The sequence below is a fragment of the Hippoglossus hippoglossus genome, chromosome 14, assembly GCF_009819705.1.
Source record: "Hippoglossus hippoglossus isolate fHipHip1 chromosome 14, fHipHip1.pri, whole genome shotgun sequence".
NCBI classification, from domain to species: Eukaryota; Metazoa; Chordata; class Actinopteri; order Pleuronectiformes; family Pleuronectidae; genus Hippoglossus; species Hippoglossus hippoglossus.
In genome coordinates, this window is record NC_047164.1 from 10,223,659 (window position 1) to 10,244,807 (window position 21,149).

At 40.8% G+C, this 21,149-nt stretch overlaps 1 protein-coding gene and 1 non-coding gene across 3 annotated transcripts in view; one reads left to right on the forward strand and one right to left on the reverse strand.

Annotated features, from left to right (window-relative positions):
• The window catches only part of fstl4 (follistatin-like 4), a 201,017-nt gene that overhangs the window by 150,203 nt on the left and 29,665 nt on the right, over nucleotides 1-21,149 (forward strand). For both annotated transcript variants that reach the window (XM_034606575.1, XM_034606574.1), the window contains exon 7: nucleotides 18,362-18,528. In XM_034606575.1, the coding sequence (XP_034462466.1) occupies nucleotides 18,362-18,528 (167 nt within the window). The remainder of the gene's footprint in view (nucleotides 1-18,361; nucleotides 18,529-21,149) is intronic.
• trnaq-uug lies at nucleotides 15,396-15,467 on the reverse strand. Its single transcript has one exon. It is a non-coding gene; the product is annotated as a tRNA-Gln (tRNA).

The window sequence follows — 21,149 nt, forward strand, 5'->3', positions numbered from 1 at the left end:
AATAACAAGTGTCAAGTTAAACTTCAGCGATGCTTGGAGGCAGTGGAGGAGTTAGGAGTTTGCGGTTGTGAATTTGTGCAATTTGTTGCTACTCTCAACAAGCAAACAGACCTGCTCAGTCAAGTTTGTTATGATGACTACGGGTCCAAAGGCGATTCAGGAAGCAAACCGCTGGCTGGGAAACAGTCCATAAAAAAAGCAGCTGGGCTTCGCTCCGTGCGTTCCCTGTTGATGCTCTGAAAATCAGGCGAAAGGTTAGAGAGAGGACTTCGATGATATGAATCATCAGCCGAGATGCCCCTATAGATAAGACTGAGCGTGAACCACAAGCATGACAAATTAAAATACTGAGGTCGATGCATTGACCTGAAGTGCAGACTTAGTCAACTCTAAATATCCTGATTCAATTACAGCCCCGCAGTTTACCAACCATGTAATTAGAAGAGTTGATCTATTATCTGGAGGTTGAAACACTTTTTCAAGGCAGAGTTGTAACAGTATTGTTTTGGACATGAAGGATGTTTTGTGCCTCAAAAGCAGTTTAATTATCTTAAAAATGACAACAAGTTTGCGACCCACTGCTCCTTTTACGTTGAAAGGGGACAGGGGGTCCTAATCATTTTGCCTCCTGGGCGCCTTCCGTTGGAGGTCTACTGGGTGCACCCAACCGGGAGGAGACCCAGGGGTAGACCCAGAACCTGCTGGAGGGATTACATATCCCTTCCAGCCTGGGAATGCCTCAGGATCCCCCCAGAAAGAGCTGGAAAGAGTATGAGGTATGTCTGGTATACCGTATTTGGGCAGCAACCTGTGTGACCCAAGCCTGGATATGTAAAAGACAGTGGATGGACGGATGGATGGATGGATGGATGGATGGATGGATGGACAGATGCACAACAACAGAAGCTATAATTGTTAATTTATTCTGATTTAATTGCACAGTTTGACATAATTGGAAAGGAAAATCCAAACACAACAAACTGTAAAAGGAAAAGTTGGACAAATAGCGTTTATCACTGAAATTAATGACACACATCCCCATTGACATAAAGTCAGATCAGTTTAATGCGTCTACATATTCCTTCGTGGGTGAGTTGAAGTGTGATTTGTTGAAAAACCAAACTCATTAAAACCTGAAACACTAGTTCCATAGTTTTCTTAAAGTTTCCAAACACTGAACCTCCTGACCCGTTGAAGAGAATATTGTTACTCCTGCATGCGGCTCACACCAGCAGTCAATATCATTTAGTGGCTTTCACAGAATTTCCAAAGCCGGAGTTTTGTTGTTCAGCAGACCTTGAAAGTGTGTGGCTTTGACAGCCTCACAAAGCCGAAATCGTCAAACATTTTGAAGTGTAAGTGTGTATGAAAGAGGGGGAAGGTGACGATAGAGGAGCAGGTAATCCCATATCTCAAGTCTTTATTCTCCGGAGTGCGGTCTGATTCTCTGACTCGGCTCGATGTTGCATGCCCCCGGCTGAGTGTTGGTGCACATTATCTCCTGTAGCAACAGTTCGAGCCCAGTCTTCTCAAACAACACGCAGTGAGCCGGCTCCAGGGTTGAGGCTCTGAGGCTCTGAGGCTTGTTTTGTTCCGAGATGATGCAGTGTTTTTATTTATTTATTTAGTTGTTTTGGTTCACCAGGTTAAACCCCAGTTACAAGTCCTATGCATGTAGAGCTCTTTAATGTGATGTTGTACTCCACATCGGAAATCCATAAAAGAAACTCTGAAGGGTTTGAGTTGGATGGCGCGGTGTCAGGAACACAGCTGTGACAGTCAGGATATCAGTGGCACGTCGACAGCTCCTGCAGTGGTTGGGAAGCTCCAACGAGCCGAGAGTTACAATCCCAATCGCTTCCAATTCTTATCGGATCTCTGTCTGACTAGAGTCTGACCAATATGGATCTGTGAGAGACGGTGCTGTTAACAGAACTAGGGGGGTAAAACATTTGTGTTACCGACATATTGGCTTCAGATCACATCAGACACTTTATTATTAATAACTGTTTTCATAAATAATGCTCAAATGAAGTTAAAAAAACATGTTTACGCAAAAAACACATGTAAACATAAACATATTTTCTGCAATGTTTATTCGTCATAATAAAGGTTTTCGTTGCATATCAACAAACATTAACCCAGATACGTAGATATGTATGTGAAAGGCTCATATCGGCTGTTCCTATATCTGCCAAGCTCTATATCTGACCACTAGCCTAAAACTTAAATATATTTATATATATCATTATTTGCAAAACTCCTGTCATGCTTGGAGGATCCATAATAATATGGTGGTGTAGTGCAGACAAACATTATTCTCCTGTAATTCATTGCACGGTGCAGAGACACACACACACACACACAGAGGAAAATACAGACCCATTAATCAACTTCATCAACTCATCAACAGCGTGGTTATAATGGTGCCGTGATACAATGACAGTTTATTTCGCCTACTAATTAATCAACACACATTGTTACTGCGGGGGAGAGATAAAACTAATTATTTTTCATACTGGTCAACTGATACCACTGCTAACTAAGACAATAATTATTCATTGCTCAACAAACAAAATGTTCAACCTTAAAAAATGTATTTCAGGTATTTCTAGCCAATTGTTTTTCAATGGCAAAAGAAAATGTGAGTTGTTTTGTCCTCACTGGATTAAAATGGTTGTCGGTTGGAGTTTGCCTCAGGCCACTTACTGCATCTGATTCTATTCCAAGGTTTTATTAAGGTTTCTGTTGTAGGAGCATAAATGTTGTTAAATCACAGACACTAGTTCAGATACACAGACCTAAATAACATATGTACTGTAAATGTAATGTGTGGAAGGATTTAGAGAAAAGAACAAACTGGCATTAGAGTTTTTAACATGAGTCGTTTGTAATAACTTAAGTCAAATGATGCTTTTTCCAGCTGTCCAATGTGCTTTGCTGTAAAATCAGCCGACCCTGAATTCTTGGATCGCACAGAAATATGCAGGAATGTTCTTAATAGAAAAATGAGATACATCATCTGTATTAAACCACAGATGTTGGTTCATAATTCCACAAAGTCAAGCCCTTGTCATGCGATGATGAAGAATCCCAAATTTGAGCCAAGTACATTATTTGTTTGCTGGAGGGTATTTTCTCAAAGGAGAATTTGCTCTCCTGTATAGATTTTATTTCAGAGGCTGTTTATCCTGTTTGATTAACTTGTTTGTAGTGTTTTAAACTTGTCTGATTGCGTTGTTAGTTTAATGCCACCAGGCTGTGTTTCATTTGTTCCGGTTTCTTATTACACTTATTTTCATTGTAACTTTGTTATGTAGAAAAGGCTTTTTATCAATAGTCATAGTCTGTGGGGACCAATTAGTCATCAGGCTAAACTCGACACATTTACATTGATCACATATAGAGTCGCTCTCAATAGAGCGATACCTCCACCAAACTATTAAATTGAACTCACCAATCGATATCAGTCCCGTAAATATGTCAGTTTTCTTTCATCAAGATCCATAAGTTTTTCTTTGGAAAATCCATGAAGATGTCAAAAAAGAAGGGCCCTATCTTAAATGTTGAAGAAAGTGATGACACATTCCTGGATCCACCCCTTTGTCTGCATCTGAGCCAAGATTTAATGGCTTCCTCCTTGGCCTGTACCCCACCCCTCCACCAAGTTTCATAAAAATCGGTTCTGTACTTTTTCCATAATCCTGCAAACAGACAAACGGCAATACAAACATTTCCTCCCTGCTGGAGATAATAAACATTACATTTTTGAAGTCTCACCTGCCTAATGTCTCAGCTGCTGAAAGATTTGGTTTATATTTTGTATTCATCACCATTTAAGGTACATTGGTAATAGCTGTTTTCAGGGACACACTACATTTCAACTCTCTAATAGAAAGCTTGTGCTTCTAGAGAGAAGTGGGGCTCGCCTGGCAGGGACTCAAACAAAAGATATGTTTGACCTGCTATTGAAAAATACAGTATTGCAACGTTACCCACAGTAGCCTAATACCTTCACTAGAAAGCTACTGCAGTATGAAGAATATGACAGCATGACTAATATGGTCTCTCCGGGCATATATCATCATGTCACCCGTCCCTGCAGAGGTCGGCTACATCGCAGATCCTTGACTGACTCAGATATTTTCCAAACTGACCACAGGCATCACCCTGGTGTCAGGAAGCTAAACGTATCCATCACAAATACAGTGAAGTGCCCGAACAAGACAAGATGCTGTTCAGCACAGTAACTCAACCCATCTGATCCGGTGCAGCTGCTCAGTAGCTCGCAGCAAAATGTGTGTTTACCTGACAGCGCTCAGGTGTGAACATGTACAGTATGTACTACAGCCTCAGCAGGGAAACTGTCACACACTATTATGGTATTTACATTCAACTCACACCCGTTAGTAATTGGTTTTACTAGGTAGTTGTGACAATCAAATATGTTCATTTTCCTGTGGCCTGAACTCTTTTCATCCAACAGGGTGTTTATCTGATGGAACAGATTAGCTTCAATTCTAATCAAAACAGCCTTCCAGCAGTTCTTTGTAACACTCAACTTGTGTTTTACGTACAAGTGCAACTCCAGACATATTATACTTATAGTATTAAGTCTATATATGCTCTGTTTTCTTCAAGTTATGCACATACACTTATAGCACTTTGTAGTTTTGCTTTTTTTGAAGAAATTGTACTCTCTTGATTCTTGTTGTTCTGGGTTTGTACCCTCATGGTTGAATGCACTTATTGTTAGTCGCTTTGGATAAAAGCGTCAGCTAAATGAAATGTAATGTAATACGCACTACATTAACTTTGTAAACAAAGCGACAGCTGCCAGAACAGTGAGTGTTATAGAATGCAACACACACTCAGACTCGCATATTAACTGATCAGATTTGGGGGGTCAAAGATCAGATTTCATCAAAAGTCATTGGCGCCTCACCAAAAAAATATGTTGAGCCTCTTTTGCGAATTCATTTAGACTCATTAGTCTCATTTAGACTCAATTATTAACTGATTTGATTATAATAATCAAAGGTTATATTGACCTCATATGAGTCTAAAGTAAGTATGCTGACTGAAACTGCACTAATTGGCGGAGACTTACTACAACAGGCCGGTAATTGTATTTGTTTTGAAGTGGTCGGAAACCCCAGATGTGCTGTTATGCAACTTCTAAGTATTTAACCTTACTAGGTTATAAGCTTATAAATGATAATTAGATTTATTAGACCTTACTATTCTTAAAGTAAATTCAAGTAATTGTACATATAGTGATACTTATCAAGCCAAGATAGATGAACAATGTTTTTAGTACCATCATCTTTAAGAACTGCTGGCAAATGGATTGTTAATACACGTGTGAGCATCTGCAGCATAGTTTTAATATTTAGAAAAGGGAAATATCTTAAAATATCTAGTAGTATGCGGAGGACTGTTATGCTTATGAAGTGTTTCCATCGTATCCTGCTGTAAAACAGCCTCCATTGACTCTGACGGAAAACAGTGGTATGTTGTCAGAACAAAAGAAGAGCAAATAACACGTCTCCGGAGCTTCACTGGCGATGAAATAGAAAAAAGAAACCCTCCTCTTTCCTCTCTGTGGATGTAGAGTCTTGTAATCTTCCGTTTTTTTTCCCGTCACATTTAGCTTGTCAGACGCTGACCTCTCTTTCCCTCAAGAAACAAACACAAGCTCTCCAAATTGCACTGTAACTAATTAAATTCAAAACGGCACCTCAAGTCGTGCTCTCATTTCACTTGTCTGGATTCAAGGGTCCTTTAACATCTCTAACAGGCCTCATGGCAGCTGCATTTAGGAATATTATCAGTCTTTTTATCCTTCTGTCCTGCAGCCCTTCCCAGACCGATGAATGCAAGCAATCATCAGAAACCTAGATACACACACACACACACACGCAGCTCTCAGTATATCATTGTGCGTTCTGTCTCTATCAAGGCAGACCCTCAGGTCAGGTCAAGCTGTGACTCCTGCAGTGTTGAGTTGTGCTGCAGGCCTCTAATCTCTTTTACCCTCCTCCTCCACAAGGCTGAAAGGGTTTTAAAACTAGTAAGACCACTTAGCCGACCCTGTCAGAAAAGGCCTTTGCAGTTTATAGTAGGAGGTATAGCTGTTGGAGAGGGAGAGAGAGGGAAAGGAGAGAGAGAGAGGGAGAGAGGAGAGGGGGTGAGGAGGGGGGGGGGGGTGGTGTCGGGTCCCCTGCTTCTTTCTTTCCATAAAGATGAAAGATTATCCAGATTGTCATAGATCTTATGCTTCTATCAGATGAGAGTATGGGTTTAATGAATTGGGTCTCATCCAGCCAAATGAAGTATGGGAGATTAGCTCCAGACTGTCAGCTTGTTTCCATTAAGCCGTTGAGCAGGGTGACTTTTTTGGCCTTTGAGATTTAAAATGTTTTCCATTTTATCTAATCAAAGGATGTAAGTTTTTTTTTTCTAAGCTGTGTCTGGAACGTGATTTTGCTACCATTTTTTATTTTCAGACAATTTTTTTAATAGAAACAGACTTTACACAAGTTACACAAGATGCATCATGATAAAGCTTGCAAGCAAATAGGATGATCAGTTTTGTTCTATTCATGATTCTAAATATCTTTTAAAAAAGTTAAATTTGTTTAAACAATAGTGTAATATGTATGTAATGCATATGTAAATGTGTCTTAGTTAGGAACAGGTACAATTACCAAAAAACAAAGTTCCCAAAAAAGCACATAATCGCATTCTTAAAACTTAAGAAAAAAATAAAGTATATATTATCATATACTGTATATTTCTGATTTACAGTCAATTAAAATTATAAATAAAAAAGCACAGTCATGATACTGTAGTGCCTCTAAAAGAAAAATGTAATGAAAATCATGATGGCTATTAACATGTGATAATGTGGAAATATTTGGACTTGTAGTCATAGCAATAAACATATTGGGAAAGCTATATGGAGGAATTACTGCATTAGCATGTAGCATGTGGCGATTTACAGACTTTGTATTAGAGGGACTCTGCAGCAGCGGCTTGTGATTCTGTCTCGAATGACGAAAGCGATTGTAAGACGACAAACTACCTGAATGTAAAGCAACAATGTAAAAGTGAATACCTGTAGAGTTCTGTGAACCCTTCCAGACCGACAGTTCCTCTCTTCGTTTCCCAGAAGTTGCTCTCCTGGCCTCAGGGATGGAATGAAACGTTCTACCCTGTCATTACCCGACTGATGCGGGTTCATTATTGAGAGTCGTCCTCTGTAAATCCACTGTCGCCTTGCAATGAGTTCGGGCGCTTAGCAGCAACGCCCCCCTCTGAAATTGTCTCTGTTGTTTGCAACCTGTTCCTGCAAAATTGGTCATTGAATTATGCAGGGGAGAGAATGGTTCCCTTTAAATGGCCGGTAAGTGTGCAGATCCAGGAGGACTGCTGTGTTTCTCTTGAGTAATAGATATTGTTGACAGCAGCGGGGATATTTTTAGTGGGGTCTTTTTTTTTGTTGTGTAAGCATAAACTCAGGAAGTGGCTCTCACATCAGTCAGAAAACCGGAGTAACGTCTCATTATAATCCTGAGGGGGCGTCCTGATTTGTGTTGGTTTTTTAAACCTGTGGTTTTTCAAAAGCAGGGACTGTAATTGTTAAAAAAAAACTGGTGGTAATTCTGTCAAATTATCATGCACTCGCCAAAACAGAATCTGACGTTGTTTTGTTTTAATTCAGCGGCAGAACAGCACAAATGGTTCTCATCAACTTTGTAGCCAACAGACAACAACAGACATTTCATGGAACTAAAGTTTATGGAGGATACAACAGAGATTATCCAGGTCAGACGTGTTCACGGCTACAGGAACAAGGGGTGGCGCCTGGGTGGAGCATGAAGGAGGCGGGATATGGTGTTTTCACGGCGTAAATCTAAGGCTTTTTCCTGCTATATTCTGCACACTCTGACATTTTCTGGACATTTCACTCGGGGGGCCGGTGGGAACAGTTGCAGAAATCGTCCGGAGCAACTGACTTGGACATTTGCGCTCTCACATACGGCCCCTCCAGGAAATCTCTGGAAAATGTCGGGATTTGCATCGTCTTAAAACGTGTGCTTAAAGGGTCCAGCTCCTGTGAGGTGAAGTATCCTCAACCCTATTCTTTAAATGCTTATGCAGCTGAGGCATGAGAGCGAGCAGAGCAGGATCTCCTGCCAAACTCCTGCTGGTTTATTAATACGGCTTGGAACAGATTGTTTTAAAACACTCCTCGCTGCACATACACACACACACCTTCTCTAGATACCCTTCCTCCACTGGTTTGCTCTTCATCTTCTCTATGTGATTCTAACAAGGCTTTATTGTTGCCTAGTTAAGAAGACCTACTGGAGAAGTTGCATCAAGTTGGCTCTGCTATGCCATAGCAAGAAGCCACTTTAAGTTGAACAACTGGGGGAAGCACGAGAGAGAGAGAGAGAGAGAGAGGCAGATTAAAAGGGGAGAGAAAAGGAAGGAGTAAGACAGAAAGGAAGACTGACAGGCGAAGAGCCACAGACGTATCAAGAGGGTGAGAGGCTCGGCGGAGGACAAAGACGGAGAGAAGTAGCCAAGGATGCAAACAAAGCATCACAGGGAGAGAGAGAGAGAGAGAGAGAGAGAATGAGGTGGTGGGTGGGAGAGAGGAGGAGGTTGGTGCGAGATAGAGAAGAAGGGTAAGTTAGAAAAGCAATGAGGAGCGGCGGCGGAGGATTCCTCTGTACCTGTGGAGGAGATTAAGGGTCTGCATCCAGTGTGATTAATGAGCTGGCCGCTGATTGCTCATCCCTATCTCCCTCCCATGAATAATCACCACGGCAGCAGGAGTTTCTCTGTGTGTGAAAGAGCGAGAGGAGGAGGAGGAGGAGAGAGAGAGAGTATAAGAGCCCGTGTGTACATAAGAGATGAAGGAAAGACAGAGTGTATGTGAGAGACGGTAAATGAGCAGTATATATGTACAATGCGAGTGAAACACAGCGTATGCATGCAGCTCACTGCGAGTGCACGGTTATTGATTGACTGGGAAGAGTGTGTTTACATGTGCAGCATAATTTGCAACATGACATTAATTCAGCGTGTCAGTGTGTTGGAAACACGGATGATATATTTACTAATAGCTGCGGCCCACCTGCAGGGAGCAGCTCTCACACTGAATCCACCGTGACACGTCAAGATCATGTGTGCGCACTGTGGGCTCCCAGCGGGAATATGTTGTCTCCCAGTGCACTGCGCAGACCTGCTGGTGTCATGAGGTGGCACGTTTTTTAAAGAGAGATTGTTTTCCGAGGGTAAATCGGTTGTATTAAATATTAAAAATAAAACTGTGTAAACTGAGCTGTTTTGGTATGAGCCTGAAATCGGTTGATGATATTTGCTTCAGTTAAAAGTTAATGAGGGAGTTTTTTCTCTCCACAGTCGCCAAAGTGCTTCTTCATTGTGGGAACTGTTGGGTTTCTCTATGATTTTGAAGATCACGACCTTCTATGTGAAGTGCCTCGAGATAATGTATATTATGATTTGGCGCTTTACAAATAGAATTGAATTGAATAAGAATTTGTCATGCAGCACAGATTTTTATTATAGTAGCTACCATTTCACTATCTATGATTATGTGTGAAATCTTGCATATCATGGGCAGGACTGTTTAATAGGATTTGTTCTCAGTATGATGGACTACCTTGAGTTTTTGGAAATTTTAATAATTGAAATAGCTAAATACTGACATTCTGCATCTGCGACAACAGTGGCTGGAGGTTATTTTGTCCTGTGTCCTGAAATGTCTTCAAATTGGGTAAAAACATTCTCATGGACTCAAGGATAAACTTTGTACATTTTGCTGGTCAGTGTCGTGGTGGCCTCACAAAACATGTTTTTGGCCTCTTAAACATTGTATCTCAAGTCTGCCTTTCATGAGTTTTCTTCGAATTTTGACCAGTTGTCTCTTGGACACAAAGATTAGTGGATTGGATTTCAGTGGTCTAAGGTCAAAAGTCACTGTGACCTCATATGAATCTTGAAACAACTGTATGTAGACTGACAACCACAGGGCAGTCATTCTATTTTTATCAACACAGTTTCTTAATGTGATCTCAAAAACTGTACTAATATGAATCACAATACTGTAGATTTTTGTCACAGTGTAGAATCACACACTGTATACCTTGATACTGTCTTATAGGGCGATACAACAAGTCCCATCCCAAACCAAGAGGCAGGGAGTGGAACTTATTTTGTTATTATAAAGCATCCGACCAGCTTAGAAACATTATAGAGGGGGGGTGAGTTGTCCATAGGCTCAGGCCAACTGAGCAATGAATGCAGTCTGCCACTGCACCGCCTACAATGTTACTTATATAGCTTATTAATAGTGCTGTGTTTAATGTGCTGAGACAAAACCATGGTTACCAGTAAGTGCAACAGTTCCTGTTTTCTTAGGAGAGAGGGAAGTTTGTCCTTAAACTATATATATATATATATATATATATATATATATATATATATATATATATATATATATAACACCCTACATATTAATGAAGGGTGCTTCACCCGACAAACAGAGGGTACACTACACTCTGTGACCGACAGTGCAGACAGTGAGAAAAGCTTTACATGTCACAGTGTCCTTGAGAAAGTAAATCCCCAAATAACTTTCCATGGGCAGGCCAGTGTCTTGTATAGCATCCACACTGCCATTGCTGTGAGTGTGTTTGTGTGTGTGTGTCCGTGAGTGCATGCGTGTGTGTGTGTACACTAGACTTGTTTCATGATACATTCATAGAAGACAAACTATTAAACAGAACTTTAATAATTTGTTTAAATGTGTGTTTATATAGTACCTCCATCTTCATCTATATTTTACACATGAAAGATACATGATCACACCTTGAATGTGTGCGCACACTTTAAAGCACAAACCTACATGCTTGCACCGTGCAGCAGTGCCTGGTAATTCATGTCATCCGTATGATTTCAAATCATTTTCCTTAAGTTGCAGCACAATAAAAGATAACACCAGCATGTGAGCATGTGATTGGAGGTGCTGAGCAACCTGTCTTTACGCCTGATGCATATTATTATTGTGCTGGGTTGCCATGTGGTTGAAGATTGCCTGTTGTCCTGACTTGTTGGTGGTTGCATAGCAACAATCAATAAGAAAATCAATTTTATGTTTTTTTAAAAACTGTTTTGGTTGAGGGCTTACTGAAGTACAAGGCTAACACCAGCATGATGTTGATTTCAATCCTGAAGTAAGCTAAGTAGTTTGGCAGCTTTGCAGGAAACATGTAGGACGAGCGGAGGCTGGCAAATCAAACCTTCTTACTACAGCAGCTGCTTTTCACTTAGTGGTGAGCTTAACCATTAATGCCTGAATCTTAATTTACCAACTGAGGCCGAACCAGGATCTTTCATCCACAAGATTTTAATATGAACAATCTTATACTGTATTCACATACATGACACATCACGAGAGTGACACACTACCCACCATTCAAGGCACATATTCAGTGTGACACACGAGAGAGCTCTGTGGATTTCTAATGAGGGGTGTCTGAGGTGTCACTGTCACCAGCTCAGAGCAGTGAAGACTTCATCCATCAGGAGAGCATGTGTTTGTACAGCGTGTCACTCTTGCTGTGTGTTTGTTTATCCTCTCAAGTGTTGTAAGAGGCTCAAACACCAAACTATCGAGAGACATGAGACATTCTTCAGCAATTTGATGTGCTGCAGACTTATATTTAGTTATGTTTTTCATATGTAAACAATACATAAAGGTTTCACTGAACTTCAAATTCTTAATCAAGGATAAATATGTCACATATCGTTACAAATAGCATTTTATGAAGTAAAGCAAACGTTTCATATTCCCCCGGACATAAGGGAACAGACTCCAGTAAAAATCACATCATTGTCATTTTTATTTTATTTTTTTCCTTCAGTGAATGTGAAAGGCACAAAAATTGTGATTCATCGCAAAATCTGTCAAACATAATCACAAAAAGATTTTATTTGCATATGGCTCAGCCCTACTTCAGTGGTGTCAGCTGGTGGGCGAGTCGAGAGAGAGAGAGAGTGTTATCTGAGGACAGCCGAAGGAAAAGATGTTTCACGAGATGCTTCGTGACATCCAAAGTGCTGCTTTGCCCCGTGGGACTGGCTTATAAAGAGATTTCTGGTCTCTCCCTAAACATGTATCAGCCACATTTAGTCATGTGTCTGACTTTATCACACATGCATTGACTTCAGAGAGACAAAGATCTAAGAAGAGTCGTGAAATATTTAGTCAAAAGCTGTGAGGCTTACTTGATCTTTTTATATCCAATTATTGTAGGAATTATATATATTAATTATTCTTTATGGTTATTAAAGTATTTTATGAATTCCAAAATCGCAAATTTATGTGGCTCAGGAGGTAAAGCAGGGGGCGCACTAACCAGTCTGAATGCCAGAGTGTCCTTGGGCAAGACACTGAACCTTATATTGACCCTGTGGACTGTTCCATCAGAGTGTGAAGGATGTGTGATGGAAGTGCTGGATGAGAGTGTGTGAACCGATGAATGTGACTTGTAGTGCAAAGCACTTGAGGCTGCAGCATATTATTAACGGTTCTTTCTGATGATATCGTCAAGCTGAAGGTTTTAGGTTACATTGTAGGGACACATAAAACAAATAATTATAATAATATTTACACTGAGATAAGTTTTAGTGTTTGGATATGATTTGAATGAAGTTTCATTTTGGAGAATACCATCCACGGACATTGCAGACATGCAGCAGAACACAAAAGCTGCCCTGAACTCTCCTGGTCTCCTGACATTCTCCAGAGGTGCTACACATGAGAAGGCAACAGATCGATGTCACAGGATTCATTGCGAGCGAGTGGGCACTTTGATGACGTTTCTAACATACGACAGACACGAAAGTGGAATGAAATAGTGGTGCCATAAACGTAGAAGACACTGATCAAGATGTCATGTTTGCTGATGAGGGCAAACAAAACAATGTGATCTCCCCAGTGGAGTTAATACGTTAAATCCTGTTTGCTGTGCGGCCCCTCACACGAACACCCGAGAGAAAGTCCGGACCCAATTGTGCGGAAATCCTCCGCACAGGAGTTCATGCCTGACAAAACGGCTGAAGATGTCTCACTCTGTTGGAGTAGTTGGAACTGCAGAAACACTTGTGGGTGTACACTGGTGTTACAGAGTGGTGGTTCCTTCTCTCATAAACTATCTTTGACATGACAGTGATGTGCAGAAAGCGCACAAACTGACCACATGTGTAATTTAGGCCGGATATCAAGTTAATAAGCAATGAACCACGCAGCAGTTTTTAATTTGAACTTAATTGATTGATCTCTTATCAATGATTTTAGCATCAGAGCTTAGCAGACCTGTATAATCTGTATGTAGTACATATTGCCATATGCCAATCCAATGGACACCTTTCAACTCGAATGGATTAATCAACAAACCTGTGCTCACTGGGGGCCCGTCAGCTGTTTTCTCACCTCCCGGCGTCGCTCGCATGACTCCTCACATCCCACTCCTTCACCTGTAACCCTTTTTCCATCAGCCCCCTCTCCCTCGCTCCACCCCCTCACCTCCTCTCTATCTCTCGTCTAAGTCCAAATGTCATGTCATGGCCTGTGAAAAGTCACGGTGTTCTGCTCCTCTGCTTTGTGGTTTGATGTCTTACTCCAGCTCATGAGAGGCTGGTCTCATAAAAGTGGAAAGGGACAACTCTCTGAGCCGCAGTCTTGAGCTCAGCACATTAGTTATTCCCTGGGAGATCATCTACGTGCTCTGAATCAAATATGTCTCTCCTCCTGTCTCACACACACACACACACACACACACACTTCTACTACTCCTCTTATGCCCCTGTGGGTTTTTCTTTCATTTGCTCATCCTCTTTTGCATACATGTAAGTTTTCTTCGTCCTTGCCCACTATATATCTCTGCCGTTTAAGTCCTCTCCTCTTCTCAGTCTATAACTTCTTTCTTCCTTGCTTCATTTCCTCCTTCTTTCCCTCTCCCTCTCTTCCTCTCCTTACTCATGCTGTATCGTGCGTCCCTCCAGAGCGGGATACAGGAAACCTCCCCGTCGGCCCCGTCCATAGCTCAGTTAGTGCTGGGCTGATCGATCAGAGGAGCTCCTGAGTTCCCCTGAAAGTCAATTACTAACTTACACATTGGAGTTATTTTTGGAGGGGGGGGGGGATCATTAACTAGATAATGTCATGACAACCTTCCCCAGTCAGCCAGGGCAGAGCAGGTGCTGCCTGTGGATATGCAATTTGTCCAGGGTCATCTGAGAATGGGAGAGAACATGGGGGCAGATATTTGGATATATATTTTTATAGAGCTGCTCTTAAAGTGGAAACAGTCTTTTATGGTTGAGGTAAACATATTAGTGCTGCTGATAAAACGCAACTACCCCGTGAGTTCAGTTTAAATTGTTTCCATTGTACCAAGTAATAAAACTGTCATCGAATGCTTGATCCGCCTGTTCATTAGCTTTACTGCTTCTTTATCATTGGTGAATGTGGAGCACAAGTGAACGGGAGCTTCACTTCAAATCTGTCATGTAAATCCCTTCTCAACACCAACATTAAAAACAATGAACCATCCAATAGCTATTAAGGGGCAGAACTTATCATTATTGACATTTGTCGGCATCTTAAATCTCCTGGACAAGAGAAGAGTCAGATAAAATCCCAAATGTCTGATGGATGGACTCTGTGTTCTGATTCTAAACGCTACTACTTCTACTAGGCTACTACTACAACTACTACTACTATAATTACACTATTTATTTATCTACTTGGTATTTTAAAAACGTTTTGTTGTCGGTACCAAAGTATTTCACATAAGGTAGATAAGCCACTTATCTCAGCGTTAGAGCTAAGTTAAGAGCCAACAGCTTGAGTTTATGTCCCTGCCTCAGCTGTTGAGACACAAACACACACACTCACCCAAACCAGCTGAGGAATTAGTGCTGGTGTTCTATAATGTGAGATGGTGCTGAGCAGTCAATTCAAGTTCAGGCCTTGATTTCTGCTGCTATTGATTCTCAAATATGTGGATTCTTCATGTTGTATTTTCTCTGTATTCTCTGTGTTTATGTATATCTTTACATTCTTTCATTTTTACATTTTAGGCCGGTCCAGCACTTTGGTCAACTGGGGCATGACTTTGACTTGAGTTGGATAAATTGAGCTCAATCCCTCAACAGACCTGTATTAAAAAATCCTGTATTAAAGATAGTCATAGTTACACATTATATCCGTAGTTCCATAATCACAGGAAACTAAATATTGAATAAATAAGTTTCAGTGTTTCCTCTGTTTAAAGGGAGAGTTCAACCTCAGGTTCCACCGAGACTTGAACTCGGATCACTGGATTCAAAGTCCAGAGTGCTAACCATTACACCATGGAACCATGTCTAACAATGTGTAAAGATCAAGAAACAAACAAATGAAGATGCATGTAGACAACAAGTACATTTGAACCCTTTATGCCCTAAAACAACTCTCCTAGACCCAGTTTTTCTAGGAAAGTGTCATCAACAACCACATGCCTGTTTTTCATTGTGTAAATATACAGAGGATTTTCATCTTCTCTTAGTCTCCTAAATATAATCTCAGTGGGATGAGTTTAAATGTCTTCAGGATTAATTTCATGTGTCAGGATTCATTTTACAACTGGTCCATCTTTCACAAAGATGGCATTTCTGTTAAACATTAAAAATGAACACTTACGCATCAACAGAAAGTCAGGAAGTTCTGCTACTGACCTCACATGGGTTAAATGGTAAATATATATATTAAATAAATATCTAAACCTGGAGTTGGAGCTGATGGCGTATTGGATTGGGTTTGTAGACAGTGGTGATAGAGCCTCGCATTGGGTGCTTTGAGCTGAAGGTTATCTTTTTACTGCTGTCAGTGCTGCTTCACCGCAAAGTAAAATGAATGTATTCATTCCAAAACCAGATAAGCCAAGTGCTATCTGAGAGTGACCAGTCGATTTTATTTAGAGCCACTCTTGAGTCAGCCATCAAAAACACAACTGTTTGGTAAACAGAACGTTTGGAGATGAGTCATAGCTTTAATGAATTCACCTGAACTTGGAAGAGACAGTCCTCAGCAACAGATTTTAAAAATCTCCTCCACGGCAGAAGAATCGATACGAAGCCAAACTCGATGTCCATCCCAGCAGTCCTCTCCTCCGTGAATACAGCACGCACGGTATTAAAGTCAATGTGAGCACGAATCTAGTTGAAATTCTCAGTACCCCCCCTTGGAACCGCCCCTCCAAGCCATCAATGCACTTCATCCCTCACTTGTCCACGTGTCCAAATCAATGCCCTGCTGAATTATAACTCTGTTGGACCTGGCAGTGAACTGTACCCAGGGCGTTCTGAAGTATCACTGACAGACCTCGCTGTCTGCCCGGATACATCTGTCACCTGGAGAGCTATACGTGAAACAGACAGCAAATATCCAGGGGTCGTTTACATTTACGTTCCCCACAAACATATCAAAGTCCGTTAGCCATCTACTTGAAGTTGGTTTCGGACATTTGATATATTTTCCTCCAGTGATACTGACTTCTTCACTGCAGGTCCTAAAAGTCACTATTTGTGTTTGGATCTTTGAGTTTCACATAGATTTATGTGGCACCGTAGGTTAAGAAAAGATTTGAGAGAGCTGCCGAGAGGAAACACAAGTCAGGAAAGTTCCAAAAGTTTCTCAGAGCAAACTTGGCGGCGATAAATAAAGGCAAATAAACAAAAGCTGCATCAAACATACATCAACAGTGCGAGAGCAGTTTATCCTGGGACAACTCTGCAACTATATTTGTGAGCTAAGAGCGGTTCCCTGTCAGAGGAATATCTCGCTTTATAAAAGTTCACCTTTGGCTGTTAGTCACAGGAGGTGAAAGAAAGAAGAATTGATGCTTTGGACGGACAATGATAAAATCTGACAGGAATACTGCAACTAGTTATTATACGTTTCAGACCTGAAAGTCCAAACCAAGGTGTGTGTGTGTGTGTGTGTGTGTGTGTGTGTGTGTGTGTGTGTGTGTGTGTGTGTGTGTGTGTGTGTGTGTGTGTGTGTGTGTGTGTGTGTGTGTGTGTGAGAGTGTGAGAGAGAGAGATTTACTTAGTGTTACGTTTGGTTGGCTGCATTAAGACTCCACTCAGGTGTCCGTTTTTTTTTTTTGTGTGCCACATTTCTGAGCGCTCATTGGGACTCTCAGAAGCACATACCTATTTTGAAAAGAAATTCTGAGCAAACTAAAATTTGTCCTGCTCACAGCGTCTTTCGAGTTGGCGTGTGGACATATCAATGTATCGCAAAACCAGCCAATCCCAGACTGGGAGGAAGCAATTCTGTTTTACATCCAATCAGGCTGCTTCCACAAGAAGCAAGCAAAGGATTTTGAAACGACTCAGCAAGAAAAAAGGATTTGTCCATGTAGCAAGAGAGCTTCAAAGAAAATGACAGAAAATGATAATAGAAATGAATTCAGCCACAGCCTCAGGTGAAGAAATGTGGAGGTGTGTCCTAAAAAATGCAACAGCAGTTAATACACTAAACTAAAAAGAAGATACTGTTGAATGTTCTTCAGCTACTAAATCGAAGTGTTTGTCTTATCATTGTCTCACATGTCCTTTGAAAACCCTTCTGTCTTGATGAGTTGTTTTCAAAATAATTTGTAAAGTGTGTAAACAGAAGATGAAAAGAAAAATGTGAGAAATACAAATCATGGAAATTGATTTAATAGTAAGAATGTGTGGTACACACAAAGCTCACTTTGCTTAAAAACACTGCTTTAACATTATTATAATATTCGTCTCATAGTCCGTTTAAACAGTAAATGAAAGGAGAGGCTCGGTAGATGAAATATCCAGCTGATTTCAGATTTATACTGATACTGTGACTCTGTGGATTTGATGCTTGGCCACACAGCTTGGCGACGGACACTATTTATGGCGGCGAGCGGAACCGCTGAAGGATAATTCTTAATTTGCCGTAAAGGTGAATTGAATTGTATGGCCATTTCAATGAACATAAATCCAGCTTAATGAGAGGGATGATATTTGGCGAGCTATGTGTCCTCCGACATGTGGTCTTTTTCATGCAGGATATCCTTCACTCCCAGGACAGCTGTTTATCCTCTGCGGTCCACTAACTATAAGATAGATTGCTCAGAAGTGTGTTCATTCTGGCTACAGCTCCACGGCATCAGCACACTCCGTCTGATTTGTGATTTTCTTCTTCTCTTTTGTCATCTCTTCTTCCAAACATCTCCCCTCATCCTCACAGAGGTCATCCAGCTGAGCCTGGCGGAGGACCAGCACGTCAGCGTCTCCACGGTGACAGTGGGCCTCAGCGCCGTCCTCACCTGTGCCATCCAGGGGACACTGCGCCCACCCATCATCTGGAAGAGGAACGGCATCATACTGAACTTCTTGGACCTGGAGGACATCAATGTGAGTGCATGTGCTTTTCTTCTTGTGGCCGTGATTGTTGAGGTTGGTGATGATAATGGTTCTTGAGTTGATGGGCAACAAAATACGTCCCAAACAAATGGATTAGATAATGGTTGATAAGTCAGTGAATGATTATCTACTAATTTCTAAGCAAACATTTGCTAAGAATGTGCTTTATTTTGTTTATATTGATTATATCTGAAGGTTTTCTTAGTCCTCATCCTCCTGGTCAAGACAACTTCACTGCCTACACAATTTTTTTAATATTTTTTTGGACACAAGGGGGCAGAGGAAACAGTTGCTTAAACAGACATCAGTTCACATCCTCCCATTGAGGTTTTGTTTTTGTGTTTACTTGATAAAAAGTAAATCCAGTATTTACTCTCCTGAGATAAAATGTGATTCTTTAGCGACTGGATGTTCATCTCATTGTGTCGGTTTAGTGTATTTTTTGCGGAGCAGAGTGGGTTTGTCAGAGCTGGTTTTCCAATAATGGTTCTTTGCTGCTGCTGGAAATGAGAATAAGGAAATTGATATGACGGGACCATATAGTGGATTTGCTCCGGAACTACAGCAAAGAGAAAAAATCTAAACATCACAGTGAGCAACCGATATTTGAGTCAGTGAAACAGTAAAACAAATTTATTAACATAGATTTAGGTCGTTTTCAAATGAGGGAACATGCTGTGTGGTTGTGTTTTTTTTCAAAGATATTTCTTTCCAGAAATTTAATTGGACCATCCGATTAATATTTGAAAACCTCAAGCAGTAAGGGGGCGCATTACTACTTTAAAAATCTTAAGAGCTCATTGAGTGTTTTTTTTCATTTCTGAGCACATTGTTTGCACATTCCGGATGCAGTAATTACAAAATGCTGATAGGTTTGGAGATTGTTATCTTCGTTTGTGAGGAAAGGTGACGGAAATAATCATTCGAGGAAGTAAACTAAACAAAAATAAATTCCCTTGCCTGCCGCAGCTCTTTCCCACGAAACAGTACAACTATATCTCAGCCGGTACTTAATGATGTGTGTGACCACATTCCTGTTTAGACTCATCTGCACAGGTGACAGCACAGTGCCGGCCTCGCTTTACGCACCACCCCATCACAATTCACTAATTGCCTGTTAATGAGCAACCTTGTTGGTGTGCCGCGATGATGAGCCGATAAACAATGTCAAGTGTTAAGGTGGAGACTGGAGGAGAGGTAATGGCACCAGAGGTCCCTCGGGCTCCTGACCGTACATAATGAATTTCCACAGAGCGCAGTGATCCGTGCGGAGGAGGGAGAGTGGAACCCCGGCTGTGTTTGACTTTCTTTTTTTCATCGATTCAGGTCAAAGTGGAACAAAAGAAATCCCTAAACGGGGAGCGCTCCGGCGGCCGAACAGTTTCAGTGCACGCCATGTTTCCTTCTGCCATGTTTCCTGTCTCCATCCACACTGTCAACTATCAAATAGATTCAAAAATGATAGATACAACCCAAACTGCTTTGTTAAGTAAGGATCTATATCAGAGAAAATATAGTATATGAGATTTTTTTCCCCCACATACATTGTCGACGCATATCAGCAAACATAACACAACACAATATGTCTGTGAAAGGCTCAAATCGGTCAGACTCTGGAGAAATAATATATGTTAAGTATGGGCCAGGTTCTAATGGTCAGTTTAAACATTTGTGACAGTTTTCTCTTGTCATTTTAATTGACTTCCTGGCTCAATAAAGGATAACAAAAAGTCATTAAAGAATAAGAATGTAGACATTAAAATAAAACAAATTTAAATAAACAAGTGCCTGGATTTATGTTTCATAATCTTGTAGTGCCTGTTTCATTTTAGAAAAGTGTTTATCTACATGCTAGAGTCTATTAATAATTTGTCCTTAAGAATATGTTGCACGTTAATACGATGCATTTGAACACTGTGCTGCGCTCCTTGAAATAGAATCATTCCATTCAAATCTACATTCCCATTATGAATTCATGAAACCTTTTCGGTTAGAAAAGTAAAACTGGGACTTGTTTTCCTCTTTTGAAAAGGAACAATAGCAAAGCAATCTTGCGACGGTATTACACCAACCAAAATTATATGAATAATGTATTTATTCTATTAAAAATGGTTATTACACTGCTGCTTTTATTTGCATGTGCGTCGCAGCCTTTTGGGAAACAACATGAATGTGGTTCTTAAGTATATGAAAGCTTTATTGCATCAGTACCGCTGTGAATTGGGAAAACGCAGCGATGATTACAATTGCAGTACAGATCAAAGGAGACATTAATGGAGCTGTGCATTGTGTTGTTTTGAATGTGGCCGATTCCATCTTCATGTATGCTTCCTCTGCTGCTCCGTCCATTACAGACACATCTCATTTCCTTTTTTCTGTTTGGCTGTGTACCGTGAGCGCATCACACAAACTGAAAAGGTTAACAACTATTCCCATTATGTCATGAGGAGCGTTCAAAGCCCAAATCTGCAATTTAAATGTACATCTTCTCAGTCATTTATGACACCAGCCAGCAGAGACAGTGCAAGACTCAGGGATCAAAGGGAAAGAAAACTGCCTGAATACTAAAACCTGAATCAGAAATGGTCACGTTGACACTGAGTCATCACTTT